Genomic DNA, 25,891 nt, shown 5'->3' on the forward strand with positions numbered 1-25,891 from the left:
CTGGGAATGTGGATAGGGGGTGAAGACGACATTCATTTCCCAGCAAACACAACACTAGATATGAGCTGGCACCTGGGGGATTTGCCCAATTACCAACAAGGAACACGGAAGAAATTTTTCAGTGTTTTAAAGTCTTTAATAATGTACATGTTCTCTAAGGCTGGCCCTCTTATTCCCTTGGCTCTTTCCAGTTTGAAGGCCTCACCCTGGTCTCACTGTGTTAGAGAAGGCATTAGGTGAGGGCATGCGTCAGCTGCAGTTGGGAAAGAAGGTTGTCCCTGTGACCACAGGTGGGCCCTGGCTGGACCTCCGCCTAGTCAGGCAGTGCTTCCGATGGGTGTATTGCAGGCAGGCTACCTGGAGACAGGATCCCCTGCGTCTCCCGAGTGTCTAGGCAAAACCTGGGGGAGGGCAGAGCCCCAGAGGCCAGAGTCCTCTGGCCAACAGCAACCTGGAAAGAGTTCCAAATCCCTTCCAGGTTGTCCTTGTGTGCTGGGAAAATATTTTCTCCGTGCCATGTCATGAAATGGATGGAGAAGCACCGAATAGAGGGGATGAAAGATGGATGAAAATCAGCCATAAGATTTTCTGCCAGAGGACGGGGTCTCCTGGGGGCAGGAGTTCTCCAAAAGAGCCTACAACATGCATCTGGTCACCTGTCCCTCCATACATCCATTAATCCATCCATCCATCAGTCCATACGTCCACTCACTGGTCACGTTTATCGCATGCTCACTCTGCACCAGGCACCACGCTGGATGCCAGGGATGAAGTGGCAAATAAGACACCCTCAGAGGAACAGATGGACGGTGGGTTTGGGAGACCAAGCCTCAGGGAGTAGCGGATTCCCCTAGGTACCCAGCATTTAATGGTTGTACCCAGATTCCCCCCTAAAACTGCCCATGGGGTACAGGCAGTATTTGGGAAGAAGACACTGGGTAGAAACATGGCCTGAAAGGGTGGTGGGGAGGGACACCTGGCCTCCCTGTGGCTACAGGTCAGTGGACGATGGAAATGGTCTGGTCAGCCACAGCAAAGACCGGGAAGAGGGGCCCAGGGAAAGACGCGTGGTGGATGTGGAGCACGGTGCCCGAGGCGGGCTCGTAGAATAGCAGCTCCTGTGCCTGCAAGTCCAGCAGCACCCCCAGCTGAGCTGGGCACCGCAGCAGGGCCAGGGGCTCGTGCTGCCCATCGTGGGAGAAACGGAACTCCTGGCCGTAGCGGGAGAAGACCCAGGAGAAGGCATTGCAGCCCAGACGAGAGTCGCTGCCAGAGCCCTTGCGGGGCAGCTGGCCTAAGGCCACGCCCACCTTGTAGGCACAACTGTTCTGGACGTTCACCGTCCAGGCGTGCAGCCCAGCCTGGAAGGACGTGTCGGCCAGGGCATTGGGCCAGTGGTCGAAGCGCTCCGGGCCATCTGCACAGGCCTTGGACTTCTTGGAACTGAAGGTCAGGGTCCTCCGATCATCTGACAGTTGCAAGAAGGGGCTGACCGTCCTCTCATCCATACGCACGTCCTCTGTGCCTGCCAGAAAGAATTCTCTGAATTGCACAAGGCCCACCCTCAGCCCTGACCTGGTCCTGCCAGGTAGCGAAGGGCTTCCTCACCACTCACTGGCAGGTAAAGCCATTTACTCTCTCTGAGCCTCAGATTCCTCATCTATAAAAGTGGGGATCAGAATAGGACTTATCACAGGGTGGATGTGAGGATCAAATGAGATGATACCTGTAAATTACCAAGCATTAACAAGTGATAGAAATAAGGCCCAGAGAGGAGAAGCGAGTTGCCCAAGGTCACGTACCAAGTTAGTGGCAGGGGCCAAATGAAGACCCAGCATATTGTTCCTACATTTAGCATCAGCACTGACTGGGCTTCCCCGGTGGCTCAGATGGTAAAGAATCTGCCTGCAATGTGGGAGACCTGGGTTCGATCCCTGGGTTGGGAAGATTCCCCTGGAGAAGGGAACTCTAGTATTCTGGCCTGGAGAATTCCATGGACAGAGGAGCCTGGCAGGCTAAAGTCCATGGGGTCACAAAGAGTCAGACACAAATGATCAACTTTCATTCACTGATTGTAGTGCACTCTAGTTGGGCATACACAGTATCCAGATCAGACTCGTCCTAGTGACATGGTTCCTGAAAGCTTGAAAGCATCAGCTACGCAGTTTCCAACAACTAAGTAAATGGGACTGCTGGCAAATCAGACACCACTGGATTTCAGAATCTAGAGAAGAGAAGCTGTAGCTTGTACTAACATTTTAAGGAGAATGTGCAGGGAGGGAGGGTTAAAATTGAGAAAAATTCAATCCATTAAATCTTAGCCTTTCTGTGAATTGTGAAAATACTACAACAGGCAGTGTGGAAGTTTCCATTTAGCTTGGGGGAGACCTGCTTTGAAAACCCTCCCAGTGGGGGAATACCAAGAGGCAAGAATCCACGTCACATCCACCTCTGTGGCCCGAGCGTGCAGCACAAGGCCAGACCCACCACTGGCCTGAGTCAATGTTAAGTGAGTGAGACGAATCCAGGAAGCTCAGTTCTTGCTCCAGATGCTCTCCAGCTGGCCACCAGTTGCATGTGCCAAGCTGCTTCAGTCGTGTTCTGATTCTTTGTGACGCCATGGACTGTAGCTCACCAGGCTTCTCTGTCCATGGACTTCTCCAGGCAAGAATACTGGAGTGGGTTGCCACGCCCTCCTCCAGGGGATCTTCCTGACCCAGGGACCAAACCTGCATCTCTTGTGGCTCCTTAAAGAGAAAAACTAGGTTTCCAAGAAATAATACTGAGCTGTTGCATTAGGGCAGAACATAAGGAGGACGTGAATTCTGGGAACAGGATTTATTGCAGACCCAACCACAGAGCAGGCTGGTCTGGAAACAGAGAGGAGCTGGGTGAGCTGCCCCAACCCTGTCCAGAACTTAGGCTCCATTGACAAGCCTGCATCCAGCATCACTGGCTGCTTAAGCTACGATGCCAGACACACCAGTCCCCAGTGTGACCCAGCAGCAAAGCCCACAGACAGGAGCCTGGCTCCAGCAGTTCCTCACCTGAGAGGGAGCCGAGAATGGCTGTTGCCCAGAGTTGGGTCAGTAATGGACTCCGAGTGCACTTCTCATTAAAGTTTAACTTTTCCGACTCCTTGGGATCCAAAATGCCCTCTGCTTCCTCCGTCCTTGTGCAGGGAAAAAAAAAAAAAAAGAGAGATTTAGGAAGGTTCTGGAAACGTATCTGGATCAATACAGGAGAGGGACAGAAGTAAAATCCTCTTCCCATGAGGGTGACACCAAGAATGGCCAGGCCCCACACAGGAGCCCCCAAAGAGAAGGGGCTGGAGCCAAAAGAGAAGGTGGCATTCCCTCTCTGCCCTAACGCCTTAATGCCAGCAAAGCACATGGTTTATAGGGAAGGGAATACTTGGTGTCGTGTGTTCTGTGGGGAAAGCAAGTCGCCGCTGTCTCTCGTGAATCAGCTGGAAGGAGGACCAGAGCTACAAGGAGGATCTAAGCCTCTTGTGCCACGGTCTTTCTGCTCCACCAGCGTGCATGGAGAAAAATCTCGCTTTCCTTCAAAATCTACTGGTGTGGTCAGAAGGTACAGCCATTCCTCTGATCTTAAAATCAAACACCCCTCAGGAGTCACATAAGAAGAAATGATCGGTTATCACCCCAACCATAAAGTAATCATAGCACTTTGCTCCCAATAGCCACCTCTTTTCAGCTTGCAGTGTGGACTGGGTTTTGCTGGAAGAGATTTGGGAACACAAGATGCCTAGGAGGGGAGTATTGTCATGTATTTAGCAGCCAGGCTCTAGGCTTACTGTTTCTATACAGAATCTCAGGATCTTTGCTCTAACCTAGGAGGCAGTTGTTATTTCATTGGACAGGAAGGAACAGAGATTCAGAGAAAGCACTAAGCTAAAAAGGAGAACCTGGATTTAAGTCTTGCTGCCCTGCAGAAACAAAAGAAACCCAGACTGGGATCCAGGCACCATTATCTTTCCCTTGACCTGAAGTGAAATCTGAAGGGCTGTGAGGCAAAGTGAGGATTCACCTTAGGGCCTCGCAGACCTCTGATCTGGCTTCTGAGAAACAACCTTCCCTCTGCCTCTAATCCTGAAGGTCACTCTGAGCTCAGGCAGCAAAGAAGTGAGCACACACAGTCTCCTCCCCAGATCTCATGGCTCTGTCCACAACCAGAGGGGGAGGCTAGAGGGCGAGCATGTCTCCTCATGGATGCCAGCTCTTTTTTTTTTTAAGACTGGCACCAACTGTCCTGGCTTGGGAGGAGCGAGGTGACAGAGCCCTAGGAAAGCTGACAGCAGGCTCTGGTCACAAAGACTCTTTGTGGACAGGACAAGAAAGGCTCTGTTGCCATCTTCTCAAAGCACTGAGGCTGGCTCTGGAGAAGCCCCAGCCACCAGGTGAGGAGGAAAGAGGAGGAGGTGTCAGAGGTGCTGAATCATCATCAGAGCAAATCTGAGGCCAGTCATAGACACTAGAGTCTAGAGAATTGGCTGGTCCAGCTACCTCATGCCACGGAAGAGAAAACTCATGACCCCAAAGGAGCGGGAAAGAAATGGGACTGGCACGCACCAGGGCCCTGGCCAGGACCAGAATACCCAGTCTGTGCAGTGTGACCTTCTGTCATGGTAGACTAGGGCTGAGCTCAGCCACAGATGTGGAAACGTTAGGGGCCGACAAACAGGTTTTGAAAACAGTATAGTCTTCCCTCTGTATCCTAGGGGATTGGACCCAGGACCCCCAAGGATATTAAAATCCATGGGGCATTCAAATCCTTTACAGTCAGCTCTCTGTATCTGTGGTTCCCCATCTGCAGATTCAAAAACACTCAAACCCTTGGTTGGTTGAATCTATAAGTGGGGAGCCCATGGAAATGGAGGGCCAACTCTACTTTGAGGGTACGCACCCTCAGTCTGAAAGCAGAAAGCACTACAAACAAAACCTGAGCTCTCCTAGTAGGTTTGTCAATCAACCATACTATGCGTTTTGCAACTCTCTAACAATTATTCGTGTATTGTAGGACTGAACAAATGAATAGATATATTGCTGTTGCTGGGAGCCATGGTTCTCACTGTGAAAGAAGAACTATACATAAATACAGAATAACGAAATGCATAGGAAAAACCCTGTGGTGTTTGACCGGAATTAGAAGTTGTGATACAAACTCAGGAATAAAAAGGTTGTGCACACACACTCCCCATCTCTGTCTGCTGTCCACTGACAAGGCTTGGAAGCAGACGTTCCTGCAGGGAACACACCTAATGCCTAAATCTTGGTTTTTAAATCCCTTCACCACTAAAAGGAACCAAAACTCCCTGGAGAAACAGCTGATTCCAGGGCTGGGGCGGGAAAAGAACAAGTTGAGCCTAGGATATCTTCTTGTGCCGGAAAACAAGAAAGTGCTCTAAGAATGATGAAGCGTTGTCATAAGGACAGAGGATCTGGCTTGAAGGGGCTCCTACTGGCCAAATCTGCGACAGTCTGAAGATCAAAATTAGTAATAATAGTAATAGATTACAGTGCACTGAATAAAACAAGAATCTATGAGTCTGTGTTGATACCTAAATAAGTGAATGAATAAACAAAGTCCTAGACACAGCAATCAGACAAGAGAAAAAAATAAAAGTAAAGGACTCCAAATTAGAAAGGAGAAGTAAAACTGTCACTGTTTGCAGATGACGTGATACTACACATAGAAAATCCTAAAGATGCCACCAGAAAACTACTAGAGCTCATCAATGAATTCAGTAAAGTTGTAGGATACAAAATTGACATACAGAATCTGTTTCATTTCTATACACTTAACAATGAACAGAGAAATTGAGGACATAGTCCCATTTGCCATCACATAAAAAGAATAAAATACTTAAGAGTAAACCTACATAAGGAGGTAAAAGGCCTATACCCAGAAAACTATAAGACACTGATGAGAGAAATTGAAGATGATACAAACAGATGAAAAGATACACCATGTTCTTGGATTGGAAGACTTAATATTGTTAAAATTACCATACTACCCAAAGCAATCTACAAATTCAGTATAATCCCTATCAAAATACCAAAGGCATCTTTCACAGAACTAGACAAATAATTTTCAAATTTGTATGGAAACACAAAAGACCTCAAAGAGCCAAAACAATCTTGAGAAAGAACAAGGCTAGAGGACTCATGCTCCCTGACTTCAAACTATACTACAAAGCTACAGTACTCAAGAGAGTATGGTACTGGCACAGAAACAGACACATGGATCAATGGAACAGAGTAGAGAGCTTAGAAATAAACCCGCACGGTTATGGTCAGCTAATCTACGATGAAGGAAGCAAGAAGATACAATGGAGAAAATACAGGCTCTTCAATAGTGGTGCTGGGAAAACTGGACAGCCACATGTGAAAGAATGAAATTAGAACATTCTCTAACACCATATACTAAAATAAGTTCAAAATGGATTAAAGACCTAAATGAAAGGGTGGAAACCAAAAAACACCCAGAGGAAAACATGACAACACTCTTTGACATAAATTGTAGCATTTTTTTTTGTTTGTCTGTTTTTTGGCCACATCGTGCAGCATGTGGGATATTAGTTTCCCAACAAGGGATGGAACCTGTGAACCCTGTGCTGGAGGCATGGAGTCTTAACCACTGGACTCTGAGAAGTTCCAGGTAGCAATATTTTTTTGGATCTGTCTCCTAAAGCAAAGGAAGAAAAAACAAAAAACAAATGGGGCTTAATTAAACTTAAAAGCTTTTGCACAGCAAAGGAAACTATCAACAAAATGAAAGGACAACCTAATTGGGAGAAAATATTTGCAGATTATATGAATAGTAACATTCAGAAAACTAAGATCATGACATCTGGTCCCATCACCTCATGGGAAATATGTGGGGAAACAGTGTCAGACTTTATTTTTTGGGGCTCCAAAATCACTGCAGATGGTGATTGCAGCCATGAAATTAAAAGACGCTTACTCCTTGGAAAGAAAGTTATGACCAACCTAAACAGCATATTAAAAAGCAGAGACATTACTTTGCCAACAAAGGTCCATCTAGTCAAGGCTATGATTTTTCCAGTGGTCACGTATGGATGTGAGAGTTAGACTGTGAAGAAAGCTGAGCGCCATAGAATTGATGCTTTTGAACTGTGGTGTTGGAGAAGACTCTTGAAAGTCCCGTGGACTGCAAGGAGATCCAACCAGTCCATCCTAAAGGATCAGTCCTGGGTGTTCATTGGAAGGACTGATGCTGAAGTTGAAGCTCCAATACTTTGGCCCCCTCATGCGAAGTGTTGACTCACTGGAAAAGACCCTGATGCTGGGAGGGATTGGGGGCAGGAGAAGAAGGGGACAAATGAGGATGAGATGGCTGGATGGCATCACCGACTCAATGGACATGAGTTTGAGTAAACTCCGGGAGTTGGTGATGGACAGGGAGGCCTGGCGTGCTGCGATTCATGGGGTCACAAAGAGTTGGACACAACTGAGCGACTGAACTGAACTGAACTGAAGGGGTTAATAGCCAAATATATAAACAACTCATACAACTCAACATTGAAAAAACAAAAACTCAATTAAAAAATGGGCAGAAAGGGAATTCCCCAGCAGTGCAGTGGTTATTCCACACTTCCACTGCAGGGGACTGGGATTCAATCCCTGGTTGGGGAACTAAGCCGCAAGCCACAAGGTGCAGCCAAACCCTGTCCCCCCAGAAAATAAACAGAAACAAAAATGGGCAGAAGACCTGAATACACATTTTTCCAAAGAGGACATACAGATAGCCAACAGGCACCTGAAAAAATGCTCAACATCACTAATCATCAGGGAAATGCTAGCCAGAACCACAATGAGCTATCACCTCCCACTGTCAGAATGGCTATCATCAAAAAGAACACAAATAACAAATGGTGAGGATGTGGAGAAAACAAAATTCTCATATATTGTAGTGGGGATGTAAATTGGTGCAGCCATGGAAAACAATATGGAGGTTTCTCAAAAAAAAAAACCACCAACTAAAAATATAACTACCACATGACCCAGCAACTGTATTACTGGGTCTATACATACACACACACCCCCCCCCAAAAAAAAACACTAATTCAAAAAGACACATGCACCCCAATGTTCACAGCAGCATTATTTATAACTGCCAAGATATGTAAGCTTCTCCAGGCCAGAATACTGGAGTGGGTAGCCATTCTCTTCCCCAAGGGATCTTCCCAATCCAAGGATCGAACCCAGGTCTCCCACATTGTGGGTGGATTCTTTTCCAGCTGAGCCACCAGGGAAGCCCAAGAATACTTGAGTAGGTAGCCTATCACTTCTCCAAGGGTTCTTCCCAACCTACGAATCGAACCGGGGTCTCCTGCATTGCATGCAGATCTTTTACGAGCTGAGCTACAAGGGAAGCCCCATGTACATACATACACACACACACACAAAACACTAATTCAAAAAGACACATGCACCCCAATGTTCACAGAGGCATTATATATAACTGCCAAGATATATAAGATACCTAAATGTCCATCGACAGATGAATGGATAAAGATGATGTGGTGTGTATATATATACAGATACATATACATATAAAATGCAATATTACTCAGCATAAAAAAGAATGAAGTTCTGCCATCTGCAACAATATGAGTGGATTTGGAGGGAATTCTGCCAAGTGAAATAAGTCAGCTAGAGAAAGAAAAATACTGTATACCACTTATATGTGGAATCTAAAAAATACAACAAACTAATGGCTATAACAAAAGAAAAAGCAGAGAAATAGAGAACACAGATGTAGAGAACTAGTGGTTACAAATAGGGAGATGGAAGGAGGGAAGATAGGGGTAAGGGATTAATAAGTACAAACTATTATGTATAAAATAAGCAACAAACCTACATTGTACATTATAGGGATTATAGCCAATATTTTATAATAACTACAAATGGAGTACAACCTTTAAAAATTGTGAGCCACTATATTGTACACTTATATTCATCAACTATACTTCAATTTAAACAAACTAATACAATGCTGTATGTCAATTATACTTCAATTTAAAAAGTCAATATCTCTGGTAATGGGACAAAATGACATCAATGCCCCCTGGTATGACAGATTGAGGACATCACGTATGACATACTCTTGCCTGAAATGTATAACTTGAATCTAATCATGAGGTAACATTAGATAAATTCACACTGAGGGATATTCTATAAAACTGTCCTAGACTCTTAAAAAGTGTTTAGGGGGGGAAAAAGGTGAAGGAAAAATTACAGATTAAGAGGTCAGATGGATTGGGTGTGGGGGGAATGGGATTCCAAAGACTATTAAGAGCATTTTTAGTACAATTGGCAACATTTGAATACAGACTATATGTTAGATAATAGTGTTATGTGGACATGGGATTTCCTGAATTTAATAATTATACTGTGGTATGTAAGAGAACTGGAGAAGGCAATGGCACCCCACTTCAGTGCTCTTGCCTGGAAAATCCCATGGACAGAGGAGCCTGGTAGGCTGCAGTCCATGGGGTCGCTAAGAGTCGGACACAACTGAGTGACTTCGCTTTCACTTTTCACTTTCATGCATTGGAGAAGGAAATGGCAACCCACTCCAGTGTTCTTGCCCGGAGAATCCCAGGGACGGTGGAGCCTGGTGGGCTGCTATCTATGGGGTTGCACAGAGTCGGACACGACCGAAGCTACTTAGCAGCGGCAGCAGCAGCATGTAAGAGAATGTCTGTTTTTGGAGATTCATGCTGAAGTAGGCGATAAGATAAAAAGTCATGCTATCTGCAACTTACTCTCAAATAGGTCAGAAAAAACAAGTTTTTCTATATATATATATACTAGAAAGACAGGAAGAAAGAGATAGAAGAAACAGCAAATGTGGCCAACTGATATCAATTAGTATTTCTAAGTTTATTATACTACTCTAGCAACTTTTCTATATGTCTGAAATATTTCAAAACCAAAAATAAAGAATTTTTTAAGAAATCAGATCAGCTTGATATTGAGGACAGAGTGTATTAAAGGAAGATGATGAAGAGAAAAGAGAAAAAGATTAGGAGAGGGACTTCTCTGGTGGTCCAGTGGTTAAAATTTCAAGCTCCCAATGCAGAGGGCCCAGGTTCGATCCCTGGTCAGGGAACTAGATCCCACATGCCGCAACCAAGAGTTTGCATGCTGCAACTAAGACCCGGAGCAGACAAGTAAATAAAGAAAGAAAAAAAAGAGAGAGAGAGAGACTAGGAGAAGTGTGGAAAAGATCATAAAGAGACAGTAATCTAAATTTAGGAACATCCATACAGTGGAATACTTCACAGACTTTCCAAAAAGTGAGGTAAATCTAAATGTACCAGGATAGATAGCCTGATAAGTTATAAAACAAATATGAAAAGATCCCATCTATGTTTTCAAAGCAAAATTTTAAGAGGGGGAAAAAAATCCCCTACACTCTTTTGTGACTAAACACGGGAAAGCAGACAAGACACACACGTAACTGTTAAAGCTGATCACCACTCAGAAACAGAATTGGGAAGAAGTGATAGAGACATTTTTCATTTTAAATCATTTTCTACTGGTGAAAATTATTTTCTTTCTCCCATGTACATATATTGCTATTGATATCTATGTTGCTATCTTTACAAAAATAAAGAAGAATGGACTGTGTGCCCCGAGCACACTTGGTGTCTGTGAGCTCTGAAATCTCACACACACAGGGTAAGAATTTAATTTCTTTGCCTGGAAAATTATCACCTCTTGGCCACTTCCTCCGGCTCTTGGGTCTCAGAACCTTTCAAGACTTTTCAGAACTCAGGTAGGGCCTGGTGGAATTCTTTTATTACTGCATAATTAAAATAGAATTTTCCTGGTAATGCAGACTTAGACTTCAGGTTCTTTCATTAGAGAAAGGGGGAATGAAGTAGAGTAGACAGTACTGGGTCAGGTGTCAGCTGTGGGTCCAAGCCCCACCTCTGGGGCTTAGGCAAGTCCCTTCCCCTCTTTGGGCCTCAGCATTCTCATCTGTAGATGGAGGTGGAGAAACCCTCCCAGCCGGGTGATTGTACATTTTTTTAATAGGATAATGTTTAAGAAAGCCCATGACAAGCCTCAAGCCTGGCTTCAGGGAAGCCACTCAGCTGCCCACCCTGAGCTTCCTCCCAGGGACAGTGGGGCCTGACAGCAAGGGACTTGGTAGACTTCAGAGAGGTCAAAGGCCGTGGTTTCCATGACTCCCCAAGCAAATACCAGGGCCATACTCACCTCTCAAAAATCTCCTGCTCCTTCTGCTGTGAGAAAAGAAAACAGAGTCAGGCTTGGCACCAGAAACCCAGCAGGTCATTAAGACTTGACTATAATTAATTCACATGGAGAGAAATTCTAGAATAAAAATATCCACTCCTTTTTTAAGACCCTGCACAAGTTTTATGGGTCCTTCTTCACAGACCTCTCCCATCATGCACTCAAAATGAATCCCTCTGTGCCCTGAGCCCCATGGCACCCTAGGTTTCCCTCAGACTACTCTTCTGGACAATCACCTATTTACCCAACATTTCATCGCCTATCGGCTCAATGGATGGGACTCGTTGAATGTTCTGTTGTGACCCTCCCAGCGTTTGGGACAGAATGTGCTCGGCACATGAAAGCCGTGTGACAAAATGAATGCGCCAGCTGAGACAGTCACAGAAACCATAACGGCACAAGAGGGGCAACTTGAACAACAACAATGTTGTTCCACATTCTCATTCCTCTGCTTGGCGCATCTACTGAGGCGTCACACTGTCACCCTAAAGCTGCAGGTACCAGCCTGTCTATATAAAACACACTGAAAGAATATGAACCAACATATTGGATTGTGACATCCGGGGGGTGGGAGTGAGGATGAGCTCTGTATTTGCAGCGGACCTCTTGTCAGTACAGCGTTCTCTCTGCAAGCTTCTGGACTCTCTCCCTCTCCCCACTTCCTTTAACAAAGCTATGACTCTTGTCTTCGAGGCATCAGCTTTCAAGTCACTTCTTTCAGGAAGGCTTCCCTGACTACCACCCCACTCAAGCCAGGACTGCAGGGGCCCCAGCTCCCAGTAATGCCCTCTACCATAGCACATATCCCTCCATGTCTTAATTATCGGTTTATATATTCGCCTCTTCTATAAGGCTGTGAGTTGCTGACAGCCGTATCCTGTACCTCCACTGTTAGGCCTTTCCTGATGGCTCAGATGGTAAAGTCCACCTGCAATGCAGGAGACCTGGGTTTGATCCCTGGGTTGGGAAGATCCCCTGAAGAAGGAAATGGCAACACACTCCTGTATTCTTGCCTGGAGAATTCCATGGCCAAAGGAGCCTGGCGGGCTACAGTCCATAAGGTCACATAGAGTCAGACACAGCTGAGCAACTAACAACACACATAGATAACACAATGCTTAGCATACATTAGGCACTCAGTAAATATTTGCTCACTACTGAAAGAAGAGTTACCAGTTGCAAAAAAAAATATCCCCGTATTGTTATATTGCCCTGTCTCATCCTGGTTCTAAATTATCATTTTCCACCTACCTCCTACCAATAAAACATTCTCATTTTCAGACTTTGGGGGAATCTGGCCAACTTGTGGTGTCCTCACCCCTGCCTGACTTACAATCAGCTGGAGGTCATCCAGATGAGTGAGCATGTCCACCAGGCTGCCGCGGATGGTGTCCAGCTTCTGCAGCGCCTCGGCCCAGTGTACTCGCTGCGTCAGGATACTCTGGTGGGCCCGCTCCTCTTCGCCATGCACCTGTTCCAGCAATCTCTGCTCCTCGCTCTCACACAAACTCCTCACCAGACCCAGCCGCTGGATGACCAGTTCCCGAGCTGCGCTGGCCGTGCTCTGACCCGGAATTAAACAAGGAGTTGGGTCCTGGCATAGCCCCAAGCAAGATTAGGAGGGTTGGGGCTCAGCTGGAAGAAGTGCCAAGATTGATTAGCCATGTCTGACATGGGTGCAGTAAGGGCAGTAATAGTGCTTAAAACACCCGAGCCCTAAAATTTCCCAAATGTGGTTCAGGGAAAAGAATGCTGAGATCCAGACATCCAGGCCACATCTCATGGAGCTAAGATGACAGAATGAAAGTGCTGGGCAGGACTCAAGGATCCAGCTGGAATTACTTGCTTACTTCACAGTTAGGAACCCCAAGTTCGAGAGACCAGGTCAGAGAATCATAGAAATGCAGAGCAGAAAGGCGTAAAAAGACTATCCCATCAACAGAATGCACACAAACAGTAGTCCAGCTCCTATCTGGACCAGGGTGGTGGTTTAGTCGCTAAGTCATGTCCAACTCTTGCAAACCCATGGATTGCTAGGCTCTTTTGTCCATGGGATTCTCTAGGCAAGAATACTGGAGTGGGTTGCCATTTCCTTCTCCAGGGGATCTTTCTGACCCAGGAATCAAACCCAGGTCTCCTGCATTGCAGGCAGATTCTTTATTAACTGAGCTATGAGAGAAGCATCAATTTGGACCATGTCTGAGGACAAAAAGTTCATTACTTCCCAAATCTGTCCATTCCAATCGCTTCCATGGTAGAATTCTTAATCTGCCACACAAGAGGGCTGAAATAAATTCTAAGTCAATGAATTTAGCATGTGTCCCCTAGCAACTGGCACAGTGTCTGGCAAGGAGCAGGTGATTAAATATTTACTGAATGATTGACAGGAAAAGTTCTTTCCAACTTAAGTCAAAAATCTCTTGGTGGTGCTCACATGCCAAGTCAGTGGCAAAGCAGGGGCTAGAACCCAGTTCTCCCGACTCTCAGTCCAACACTCTTCCCCTCCATCAATGCCATCTGGTAACCCATCCTCCCCAATGGCACGGTTGTCAGAAACTCCCGCCCTCTTGCCAGACAACTGAGGGTGAAACTATTTCCCTCATGCCAGAAAGCCAGGGCTAGTCAGCGGCTCTCCTTGTTCCCTGCCCCTAGACCTGCCGTGTACAGCGCAGGGGACAGTAAGGCCTGTTTTTCAGGAGAGACTGAGACCCACAATTTGCCCAAAGCAGAAGAGAGAGGGACTGAGTGAATGGCTGAGTGAACCCAGGGGTTCAGGTTCCAACTCCAGTGTTCTTTGGAGGCAACATAACACAGTGATTAGGAAATTAGGCTGTAGAGACAGCACCTGCGTTTAAATATTAGCTGCTCTATTTACTAACTGTGGAACGCTGTTACTTATCTTCCCTGGGCCTCAGTTTTCTAATCTGTCAAATGAAGATACTAATAGTACCAACCTCATAAGGCTACTGTGAGGGTCAAGTGAGTCAATATACATAAAGTAAGAAGAACAAAGCCTGGCACATACGTATTTGGTATCATTAGCTCTTGCTCCTCTCTCTAGCCCACCTCAATGCCTTTCCCACGGGTGGGTCCCTGCAGTCCCGTTTGTACTGTGTGAACAGGATCAAGAACATGCATTAGATGTTTTAGATACCAAGATGCATTAGATACTCCCTGACAAGAAGGCTGCAGTCAATTTCAACACATTTCTTGAGTCATTCCCAGAAAAAAATAGCAGAGGAAAAGAAAATTTTTGCTTTCCAAAGATATGCCTGAAGAAACTTAAATCCCTCCTAGACCAAAACACAGGATTCCCTGGTGGCTCAGATGGTAAAGAATCCGCAATGCGGGAGGCCTGGGTTTGATCCCTGGCTTGGGACGATCCCCTGGAGGAGGGCATGGCATCACACTCCAGTATTCTTGCCTGGAGAATCCCATGGACAGAGGAGCCTGGTGGGCTACAGTCCACGGGGTTGCAAAGAGTCAGACATGACTGAGTGATTAACACACACACACAGAGACCAAAACAGAGAAATGCTGGAAAAATAGCCCAAAGCATCCTTTTAAAGTGAAGCTACTTCTGGCAGCTTAGAAAAGGAAATCCCTTGGAGTCCAAAAGTAGAAAGGAAACTGAAGACCAGTGTAATCAAGAGCTGAGGACTCAACTAGCTGCTCTGAATGGGGCTTGTGATTTACTTTAGAATTGTATACTCATCTAAACCATCACACAAAAAAGAAAGTACAATAAAGACCTCTCTGATTAAAAAAAAGGGGGGGAAACTTTCTATGAATGAGGGAATTATTAAAAGATGTGCTTTAACAAAATGAAACTTGCACACAGCAGCTAGAGAAAGCCTGTGTGCAGTAACGAAGCCCCAGCATAGTAAAATATACATATATTCTTAATTAATTAAAAAATTCTGAAGGGGACCAAAAAGAGACCATAAATAGAATATGCAACTTTCAAGCTAGCACAGGGAAAAAGAAGGGAGGAGGGGTTGATTAACTCAAAAGAAGGGAGGAAAGGAAGGAAAAACAGCATAGAAAAAGTGGACTCCGCAGGGGAAGGATAAGTTGGGAGGCTGGCATTGACACAGACACACTATTATACACACAACAGAGAACTCTAAGGACCCACTGTACAGCCCAGAGAACGCCACTCGGTACTCCGCAATGACCTATGTGGGAACGGAATCTAAAAAAGAGTGGCTATCTGTATGTGTATATGATTCACTTAGCTGTATAGCAGAAGCACAACATTGTAAATCAACTATACTCCAGTAAAAATTAATTTCAAAAAATTGCAAAAGTGGACTACATAGAAAACAGGCTTCCCAGGTGGCACTTGTGGTAAAGACTCCACCTGCCAATGCAGGAGACGCAAAGGACGTGGGTTCGATCCCTGAGTCAGAAAGATCCCCAGAATAGGAAATGGAAACCAACTCCAGTATTCTTGCCTGGCGAATTCCACGGACAAAGGAACCTGGCAGGCTACAGTCCATCAGGTCACAAACAGTCAGACATGACTAAGCAGACACAGAAAACATAAAATGACAGCCATAAATTCAAGTATATCTGTAACCTCAATAGCAATAAATTGATTAAACTCGCTAGTTAAAAGACAGGGATTATCAGATTGGACTTTTTTTATAAATATTTTTAACCTTTTTAAATTTATTTATGACTGTGCTGGATCTTTGTTGCTGCATGGGTTTTTCTCTAATTGCTGAAAGCGGGGCTATTCTTTACTGTGGAATGCAGGCTTCTCATGGCAGGGGATTTTTTCATTGCAGAGCATGGGCTCTGGCAGCGCGGGCTTCAGTAACTGTGGTGCATGGGCTCAATAGTTGCAGTTCCCAGTTCTAGAGCACAGGCGAGTAATTGCCCCATGGAGTGTGGGATCTCCCCAGATCAGGGATAAACCTGTGTCTCCTGCCTGACAGGAAGAATTCTTTACCACTGAGCCACCAGGGAAGCCCTGGACTTTTTTAAAAGGAAACAAAATCCAGTTTCTAAACCACACCTGAAACAACATAAGAAGTTGAAAGTAAAAGAAGCTGCTATATCCAGAAAACACTTGTTGGTCTAGTAATAAGTAAAAGACAAAATAGTCTTGAAGGTAAAAAGGATTCTGTTCATAAAATGTCACTGAAAAGTGACAAAAGGGATGTTTTACCAGGAATATGTAACAAATTTAAATATATACACTTAATAAATAGCACCGAGAATATAAAAAGAACTGACAAAGTTATAAGGAAAAATAGGCAAATTCACAGCATAGTGTGAAAATGTAAATGCCTTTGCCAGTAATAAAAAAAATCTGGCAATAGTAAATATAGAGAAGATTTGAACTTATTAATAAGCTTAATAATGGACTTCCCTGGAGGTCTAGTGGTTAAGACTCTGAGATGCCAATGCAGGGGGCACAAATTTGATCCCTAGTCTTGGAACTAAGATCCTGCATGCCACAGGGTGCAGTCAAAAAACAAACAAAAGACACTGATACTAATGGAAAAGGTAAAAACATATATTTGAAAAATTTAAAGTATAAATAATAATAAAATAATTTAAAATCTAATAACTCATAGACCAAGAAAAAAGTCATAGTGGAGATTTTAAAATATTTATAACTAAATGAAACTGAAAATACTACATCAAAATTATGGGGTATCCCTCTATCAATACTAGAAGGAAATATATAGCTTAAATGCTCACTTTGAAAATGAAAAAAGACTAAAATCAATAGGCTGTGTTCAACTCGGGAAGTTAACAAACTATAGAGTAAATCCCAAAAAAAATCAGAAGGAAAAAAACCATAAAGAGGAAATAATAATGGAAAATAGATGCAATCAGAAGGGAAAAGAGAAGCAATCAGAAGCTCTCAGAAGAGAACTTCAACAGTCTCTGCCCATCACCTACCCATCTACCTTCACCTGTGCCCATACACCCTGTCTGCCCTATTTCTGTGGATAAACTGCCTGTGCTTTCACCTATAGCCAATACTTCCACTTATTTACTAGCTCCTACCCCCTCTGCTAAATCAGATTGTCCCCTTTTCCTGCATCATTAATTTTCCCCTCTCTATTGGGCAATTCCCATCAGGAGACACACACAGAGTCATTTTCCGCATCTTAAAAACCAAGCAACAACAACAACAACAACAAAAAAAAACCAAGCAACAAACATTTGCTTGTTTGTTGATGGCATACCTATGTCTTGATGGATATCCCTCTCCACTATCATCCCATTTCTCAGCTTCCTTCTACAGCAAAATTCCTCAAGAGTCATCTGTGCCAACTATCTCAAATTGCTCTTTTTCTACTCTCTCTGAAATTCACTCTGATCACACTTTTACCACAATACTGTACCAAACTCCTGTCAGGATCTCCAATGAGGAGCATGTTATTAAAGAGTCCATTCTCATGTCTCCCCTGACTTGATCTCTCCACAAAATCTGAACCCACCTCCTTGAAACCTATTGTGGGACACAACACTCTTACTAACAGTTTTATTCCTGTTTCACCAATTGCTTCCTTCTTGGTCTACTTTGCTTGTTCCCATCTTCTCAATGGTTAGATGTCAAAGTGCCCTAAGGCTCAGTCCTTGGACCCCTACTCTTTTCTATCTGTATTTTACTCACTTAGTGATCTCATCATTTCCCATGACTTTCACTTTATATCCTCACTTATAAAAAATAAGAGAGACAGCACCAAGTCATATCTGACTCTTGAGACCCCATGGACTGTAGCCTATCAGGCTCCTCTGTCTATGGGATTCTCCAGGCAAGAATACTAGAGTGGGTTGCCATTTCCTTCTCCAGGGGATCTTTCCAACCCAGGAATCAAACCCAGGTCTCCAGCATTGCAGGCAGATTCTTTACCGACTGAGCTACATAGGAAGCCCCACCCTTTACGCACCGATACATTTATGTCTCCAGCCCAGTCCTCCCTTAACTTGTGAACCCAGCCATCTACTCAACATCTTAACTTGAATGCCTAACAGTCATCTCCAACTGGACACGTACAAAACTGAACTCTAGTCTCCTCCCTCACCAGTCATCACTCTACACGCAATGTTTCCCCACCTTGGTAAATGGCTGCCCCATCCCTCCAGCTGCTCACATCAAAAAAAATAAGAGTTAGCCTGATCCCCCCTCCCTTTCTCTCATAAAGCCTTCATCCAATCCATCTGCAAATCCTGCTCTTTCTTCCCTCAGAAAGTATATATTATATACGCTGCTTCTCACCATTCCTACCACACTCACTCAGGTCCAAACCCCTCTCAGCTCTCACCTGGATTACTCCAACACTTCCTCATCAGTCTCCCTGTTTTTACCTTTGCTGCCTGTGGTCACTTCTCAACACAGCACCCACTCCTTTTAAAGCTTAAGTCATATCATCTTACTTCTGATAACTTCCTGCCTTCCCCAAATGAAAAGCAAAGTCTCTGTGTGGCCCGTGAGGATTCTACCTGGCTCCACGCATGGCTCTCTGACTTCATCTCCTTGTCTTCTTACTTGTTTACTCCGCTCCAACATGTCAGGTATGCTCCCATCTCCAGGCTTTTGCACTTGCCTTTCTCTTTTTGGAACACTCTTCCCCAGGATATACAGCCCGTTCCCTCACCTCTTGGAAATTTTGTACAAATTTCAATCTTCTTAAAGAGGCGATTCCTGATCACAAGCATGTGTAACTACAACCCCATCCTCAACATGACCCACCCCCTTCCTGTGTTCTGTCTCTCCATAGAGGTTATCACCTTTTGACATAGCATATATTTTATTTGTTATTAGCCCTCTCCCCTGGTGGTTCAGCTGGTAAAGAACCTGCCTTCCAATGCAGGAATTCAATCCCTGGGTCGGGAAGATCCTCTGGAGTAGGAAGTGGCAACCCATCCCAGTATTCTTACCTAGAAAATTCCATGGACAGAGGAGCCTAGCAGGCTACAGTCCACAGGGTCACAAAGAGTCAGACACGACTAAATGCACACACACACACTCCATCCCCTGACTAGAATGTAGGCTTCACGAAAACAAGAATTTTCCTATGTTTTGTTCACTGTGGAACCTCTAGCACATAGACCAACTGGGCTTGGTGTGCGGCAGGTGCTTACAGAGGTTTGTTAAGTAATCAAATAAATGGCCAAAATGTTGTTAAGTATTCCCCTCAAAATCAGCACCTGCTTCTATTTGACACGGCGCTGAGGTCCTAGCCAGCACAGTTAAGACAGGAAAAGGATGAAGAAAAAGAGACAGAAATCATCATGCAAAGAGAAGCAGAGACGGACAGAGAAGAGCTGCCTGGACTTCTAGCAGCTTGTTTGTTACTGCTTCTCGTTCCCTTTAGGTTCTGAAAGACTTGTGTCTCTAAAATCCAAGAAATTCTGTTTTGCTTATGCTATTGGTAGTTCAAATGGATTCTATTCCTTGTAATCAAAATCATTTATTTTTTTGACTAAAATAGTGCCAAGCCTGTTCCATGTGCTTCTGGGGAAGGAGGGAAGGGACGTGCAGGAAGAAACTCCCAGCCCCTGCCCTTGACGGGCATACTTGAGACTTAGAGGGAGCAGCGGCAATGAGTCAACTGAATACAGGATCAGCAGTGAGGTGCTGTGGGCTTCCCAGGTGGCACTAGAGGTCAAGAACTTGCCTGCCAATGCAGGACATGCAAGAGACACAGGTGCGATCCCTGGGTCAGAAAGATCCCTTGGAGGAGGGCATGGCAACCCACTCCAGTATTCTTGCCTGGAGAATCTTACGGATAAAGGAACCATGGTGGGCTACAGTCCATAGAGTTGGACACGACTTAGCACGCACGCACTAGTGAGGTGCTGCAGAGGGATCACCTTCTGGGAGTCAGATGATTCAGCTCATAGAACTGACTCTGTGAGTCAATTAATCTCTAGAGGATTCATGTCTCCATCTGTAAACAGGGATATTACTACCACCTACTGCCCAAGACTGTCATAAAGAATGTGTGATGTAAAAGCCATTGGTTATTTTATAATATTGGGGCTGAGCCCAAAATAATTAAAATGATAGAAGAATCATCTGATCTTTTACCTGAAGAAAGTTATTTTTAAATCAGTCTTTGCATCAAATGCATGCTAGGAAAAACCCACTCTGCCCAGATGTAAAACCAAGAAAGAGGAAACCATCCTTCCTGAGCATCCAGCTTTGTCAGTAGCACAATGGGTCTGTGAGGTTGGGAAGGGACTCTAGGCTGGTCCAAGCCCCTAAGGCTGAGAGCTTATCCTAGGAGGGGGGCCAGAGGAGAGGGGGAAGGGGAAGAATTACCTACCACTGCTCTCTGGTTCTTCCCTGGCAGGACGTCAGCCACATATTTGGTGATGGTAGCACTCTGTAACTGCAGCCTCTCACACTGGTCCACAATCTTGTTCTGCAACACAAATGACATCCATGGTGTCTGGATCCACAGCTGGTCCATTCACTCCGTTCCAGTGATTTTTTTCCCCCTTTTACCCCACCTCAGCCACCTACTCCCATGGTCGTATCTCGGAACTCATCATTATTGAAAACTATGCCACTTCCAAAATCTTCAAGGATCCCACAACCTACCCCCCACTTTCCATCCTAGATCACGTACCCTAGAATCTCCATTCCAACAATCCTTCAGCTTAGATGGAGTCACCAGTACATTAGTCTTAGCACTTTTCACTGTCCATCATTCCTTTTTGTGGCCTTGCTTCCCTCTTGATCCTCAAATCCCATGGCCCATCATAATCACTTTCTTACATGCACTCTTCCTTCATATCCAGCCCCCTGACTGTCCATACCTGCAACTGAGCACAAAAACATGGCTTCCTAAGCTGCTCTTCCCCAAGGAATCCCCATTCATTAAACAGTATTTCCAATCATCAATCTCGCTACCCAGACCAAAACTCCAGAAGTTACGCTCCAACCCCACATCTAATCCATCAATAAGTCCTACCAGCCTCTTCTCCAAAGTCTCTCTCCTCTGGCCACTTGTGGTCACCTCTACTTCTGCTGTTTCACCCAGATCACCATGATCTCCCACAGGAACTGCTGATAGAGTCTCCTAACAGGGCCTTTATTCTTGACCACCTCCCCAGCTTCCTTGTTGGCCATTGCCACCTTTGGTAAGGGAATCAGATCAAGTCACATCCCAGCTCAAAACCTTCTCATGGCTTTCCAACACACCCACAGTGAGGCTGTAACCAACAAGGCCCTACCTGATGGGACTCTGCCTTTCTGTCCAATGTGCTCCTACTACTCCGGCCTTCTTGAAAGTGAAAGTGAAGTTGCTCAGTCGTGTCAGACTCTTTGCGGCCCCATGGACTGACTACAGCCTATCAGGCTCCTCCATCCATGGGATTTTCCAGGCAAGAATACTGGAGTGGGTTGCCATTTCCTTCTCCAGGAGATCTTCCCAACCCAGGGATTGAACCCGGGTCTCCCGCATTGTAAGCAGACGCTTTACTGTCTGAGCCTTCTTACTGTTCCATAAATACACGAAACCCATCCTGACCTCAGCGCCTTGACACCTGTTGTTCCTTCTATCTCCCATTTATGTCTTGTTCCTCGACTCCATGTCACCTCTTCAGAAGCCTTCCCTGACCATCCCACACCTCATATCATTACTTTTTTTTCTCCCTTGCATGTATCACTCCCTGACTGTATATCATGAGTCTGTTTACTTCTTTGGTAGCTGTCGTCCCCCACAGGAACATAAGCATCATGACTTTAACTAATTCTCTATGTCCTACTACCTAGAAGAGAGTTTCTATACATAGAAGACCCTGAATAAATATTCAGTATTTGCTGGATGAATGAACACCCACTTCCTTGGCCACAAGAGTTTCAGCAGTTCACAGTTCCCGAAGCTGTGAGCATCGGCCCTGAGAGCAGGGGAGAGTTTTTAGAAATGAAGACGCCGTAGGCCCACAGAGAAGTGACTTGCCCATGGAGACGGCCAGGTCCCAGCTTTGTCACTCTACTTCTCCAGGTAACACCTGGAGCACTTCCAAGCAGCAGCTCCGCCACCATTTCCCCTAAGAGCTTTGCCCCAGTTCCATCTGCCAAGGGCGACTCAGCGGTCTCTTCCAGGCAGTTCTTGTAAATCCTTCCCTCCACAATCAGGACTCAGTCTTACATGTCACTGGCCCAAACACCAAGTTAAAGAAATGAGTTGACTGGAAGAAAGTTGTGGCCACCACACACTACAGGACTGAGGGAAGTGAGACTAGCTTCTGAAAAGCTACAGGGCAGGTATCCAGAAGGTAACAGAGAGGTGGCTGAGCTGGTGTTGTTTTTGCCCAGTTTAGTAACAATCTTGCCCTGTGGCAAAATTTCTTTGATTGGTCAGTGGGACAGGGAAGTCTGCAAAGAACCTACAGTTTACTCAAAATTGGAGGGGCGGGGGGGGGCTTCCCCTGTGGCTCAGTGGTGAAGAGCCCGCCTGGCCGTGCAGGAGACTCCGGTTTGATCCCTGGTCGGAGAGGATCCGGCATGCCTCGGAGCAGCTAAGCCTGTGCCACAGCCATTGAGCCTGTGCTCTGGAGCCCAGGATCCACAACTACTGAGCCCATATGCCCTGAAGCCTGTGCTCTGCAACAGAGGAGACCACTGCCACGAGAGGCCCGCACACCGCAACTAGAGAATAGCCCCCGCTTGCCACCACTAGAGAAAAGCCTGGGCAGCAACAAAGACCCAGCACAGCTAAAACTGTTTGTTTTTTTTTTTAAATTGGAAGGAGAGAAATAAATAAATAAATTGGAAGGAGAGAAGGCAAGACACATCCCCTCCAGGCAAATAAGATGAATATGCTAAGGGCCTTAGGAGGGCTCAGGGAAAGCCCCCTGCCCCAGGCAGAGTCCATTCCAAAGCAAATAGCAGGCTTGCTCCCCTGGTCCAGGCTTCAACCCCTTCTACCACTCAGATTCAGCCCTGATGGCAACTTTTTAAAAAAGGTCTTATTAAGTTCTCACTCCCATTAGCATCACTTCCTCCCTCCAACCACTGCTGCAAAGAGGTGGTTTTTCTTTGGCCCAGTCAATGACTCCTCTGGTCCAGCCCCTGAACATTCGGAACCCTGAGAAAGTAACTGCCCTGTTCTGGGCTTCAGCTAGCTCCCTCATCTATTAAAGGTAGGTAGGACCACACCTTCAAAGGTCTGGATGGGATGAGATGATGGATATTTAAGTGCTTTGAAACTTGCAAAGTTTCTATCCATCGTGCCAGTTTATTATACCACATTACCCAAGCTTATTTTCATCATCACCAACTTGGTGGTCCTACTTGTTACCCACCAGGAGCTTCTCAGGTGCTGTTGGGTAACTGAATCCCTCTCCCCAGCACCGTGTCAGTGGGTTTATTACAGTCCAGTCTGAGCCCTCAGGCGTCACAGCTGCGCAGACCTCCAGGGAGAGGTTGGGAGAATCAAGCAGGTTAATCAAATTGCAAAGAAACCCCCAGGGACCAGAGGTGGGGTGGAAGGAGATAGGAAGCCCCATGGTGACTTGACTCTCCAATCTCAGCAGCTCAGGGGAGGTTGGTGGCAGGAAGCCAAGGTGGAAGCGGAGGTGAGGAGAAAGAAAGCCTAAGTGAAGGGTTCCAGTAGGAACCTCCTGACATCCTCCCCGCCCCCTCCGTTTACCTAAGTGAAACCGGCGTCAAGTACAGTCCAGGCCAATCCTGAAAGGGAAGAGAAGTCACCTCACCAGGAAGGCTGAAGGGCGGATGAGGGGAGGAGCTTTGAGTCAAGGGGCTAGGAAAGGAGAAGAGACCGAGTTTTATCAAGTTTCCAAAGGGGCGGTAGCCGGGGCACGCCTTGTCCCGGGCACCTAGAGCAGCGGGGCTCTTCACTGCCCAGAGCCAGCCCCACCGAGCAACACCTTTAATAAATGCCTCCAAACTACAAATGAGGACACTGAGGCTCAGAGATTACGAGACTCACAGGGAGGATCTGATGGAGGTGGGACTCGAACTCGGGTCAGCTGGACTCCAGAAGCCACACCTTCAACCGCCTCGCTCTACAGCCGGGGCCTCTCGCGGAGCCAGACTCCCCGGCCCGCTGCCGGGCCCCTGCCGGGTCTCTCTGAGCGCCTCCCCCACGAGGCGCCCCCTTCTTCCGGAGCCCGCCGCCTGCCGGCGCCCACGCCCGCTCACCCGCAGCTCTTCCGCGCGCTTCTCCGCCCGGCGGATGCGGTGCCCTCGGCAGCGGCCGCCCAGCTCCGTGCAGGCGGCGCACACGAGCCGTCGCTCGGAACAGCAGAACCAGTTGAGAGCCTGGCCGTGTTCGGGGCAGAGCGGCCCCGGCTCGGACCCCGGCTCGGGCCCCGGCCCCGGCCCCGGCCCCTGCCCAGCGCCCTCCGCGGACATGGCCGAGCGCCCGGCGCCTAGCGCTCCACCTGTCGCAGGTGGCGGCTGGGCGGGGCCTCTCTGGCTCTGCCCCCGGGCCCCCGCAGAGCGCCCGGCGCGCCCAGGCCGCGCCGCTTCCTCCCGTCCCGCTCCCGTTGCCGGGTGGGCGCCCGCCCCACACCCCGCCCCCGCCCGGGCCAGATCCCGCCCGCTTCAACAGTCTTCTTGATGTTTTACTGAATCGTGTTTTATCGTGTGTTTGTTTTGTAATAAACATAAAACACATTAACGTGACTGTAGGAAGTTGAGCGCTGTTAATTGAGCACTTACTAAGTGCCAGAGTTTTGCTGAGCGCTTTACAAGCATCCCATCATGTAATACCCCCAACAACTCTTTTTTTTTTTTTTTTGATATTTCATTTTTTTTAATGTGGTAACAGACAATAAACAAATGACTGAGTAATATAAAATATAATGTCAGGGAGTAATAAGTGTCATAATTACAAATAAAACAGTGTGACTGGATACTCAATGACAGGGATATATATTTTGAGACTGGACGGGGAAGGCTTCTCTAATGTGTGATGAAAGTTGAGGGATGCGCAGTGACAGGCAACTTTAACCAAATAGCTTAAAGCTAGATTCTGGTGTCAGGCTGTCTGAGCTCAAATCCCATTTAGTTGTTTATTGGCTGAGGACCTTCCAGGGTCTCACTTGTAAAACGGGGTAACTACCTCACCGACTTGTGCTGAGGATTAAATGAGTTAAAACACGAAACAGTATCTGAAGCGCAGACGGTGGTTGCAATTGCTAAGTGCCTGCTAATAGTACAAGCAAAGTGCTACTACGATCCCCATTTTTATGGAGGTTAAGGATCTTGCCCAGGGCTCACAGTTATTATTTTGGTAGCAATATGACTGGAACTCAGGCAGTTGGACTTGTGGTCAATATGATTAATATTTTGTAAATTGCATATCAAGGCCCATCTGTGTTAGGCTGATTTCCCCGAAGTCATAATATCCAAGTTTTCTTAATTTGAAAAAAAATGTTTAACTAGTATTGAAAAAAGTAATGCATCTTAATTGAAGGAAATAGAATGTGCAGATAAGCACCTGGATGAAAAATCCATCCCTAGAAGGAGCTACTGCTAACAATACCTGAGCCATCTTGGAGCTTTTTCCTTAGGATTTGATAAAGGAATTTAAGGCCAAATTGAAACCTCTGCAGGGGATCCAGAC

At 46.1% G+C, this 25,891-nt stretch overlaps 1 protein-coding gene across 2 annotated transcripts; it reads right to left on the bottom strand.

Moving 5' to 3' along the window:
• Positions 1-121: 121 nt before the first annotated feature.
• BSPRY (B-box and SPRY domain containing) lies at positions 122-24,723 on the bottom strand. Of its 2 annotated transcripts, none has more exons than XM_043927915.1 (6): positions 24,463-24,723; positions 20,615-20,713; positions 12,649-12,879; positions 11,277-11,299; positions 3,048-3,172; positions 122-1,525 (listed from the first exon to the last, which is right to left on the bottom strand). In XM_043927915.1, the coding sequence occupies exons 1-6, from the start codon at positions 24,673-24,675 to the stop codon at positions 999-1,001; spliced, it is 1,218 nt and encodes a 405-aa protein (XP_043783850.1). In that variant the 5' UTR covers positions 24,676-24,723; the 3' UTR covers positions 122-998. The 2 variants fall into 2 exon arrangements, with proteins under 2 accessions (XP_043783850.1, XP_043783849.1); XM_043927914.1 differs by having other exon boundaries at positions 11,277-11,302.
• Between the last annotated feature and the right edge of the window lie 1,168 nt (positions 24,724-25,891).

Source organism: Cervus elaphus, chromosome 16 (assembly GCF_910594005.1).
Source record: "Cervus elaphus chromosome 16, mCerEla1.1, whole genome shotgun sequence".
NCBI lineage: Eukaryota > Metazoa > Chordata > Mammalia > Artiodactyla > Cervidae > Cervus > Cervus elaphus.

Bases quoted from the DNA above. Each gene is read 5' to 3' on its own strand.
- BSPRY (XM_043927914.1), bottom strand. From the start codon at position 24,675: ATGTCCGCGGAGGGCGCTGGGCAGGGGCCGGGGCCGGGGCCGGGGCCC. The intron at 12,880-20,614 runs GTAGGTAATTCT...ATTCCGGGTCAG, and splicing joins GGAAGAACCAGAGAGCAGTG to AGCACGGCCAGCGCAGCTCG. The intron at 11,303-12,648 runs GTAAGTCAGGCA...CTTTTCTCACAG, and splicing joins TGGATGACCTCCAGCTGATT to CAGAAGGAGCAGGAGATTTT.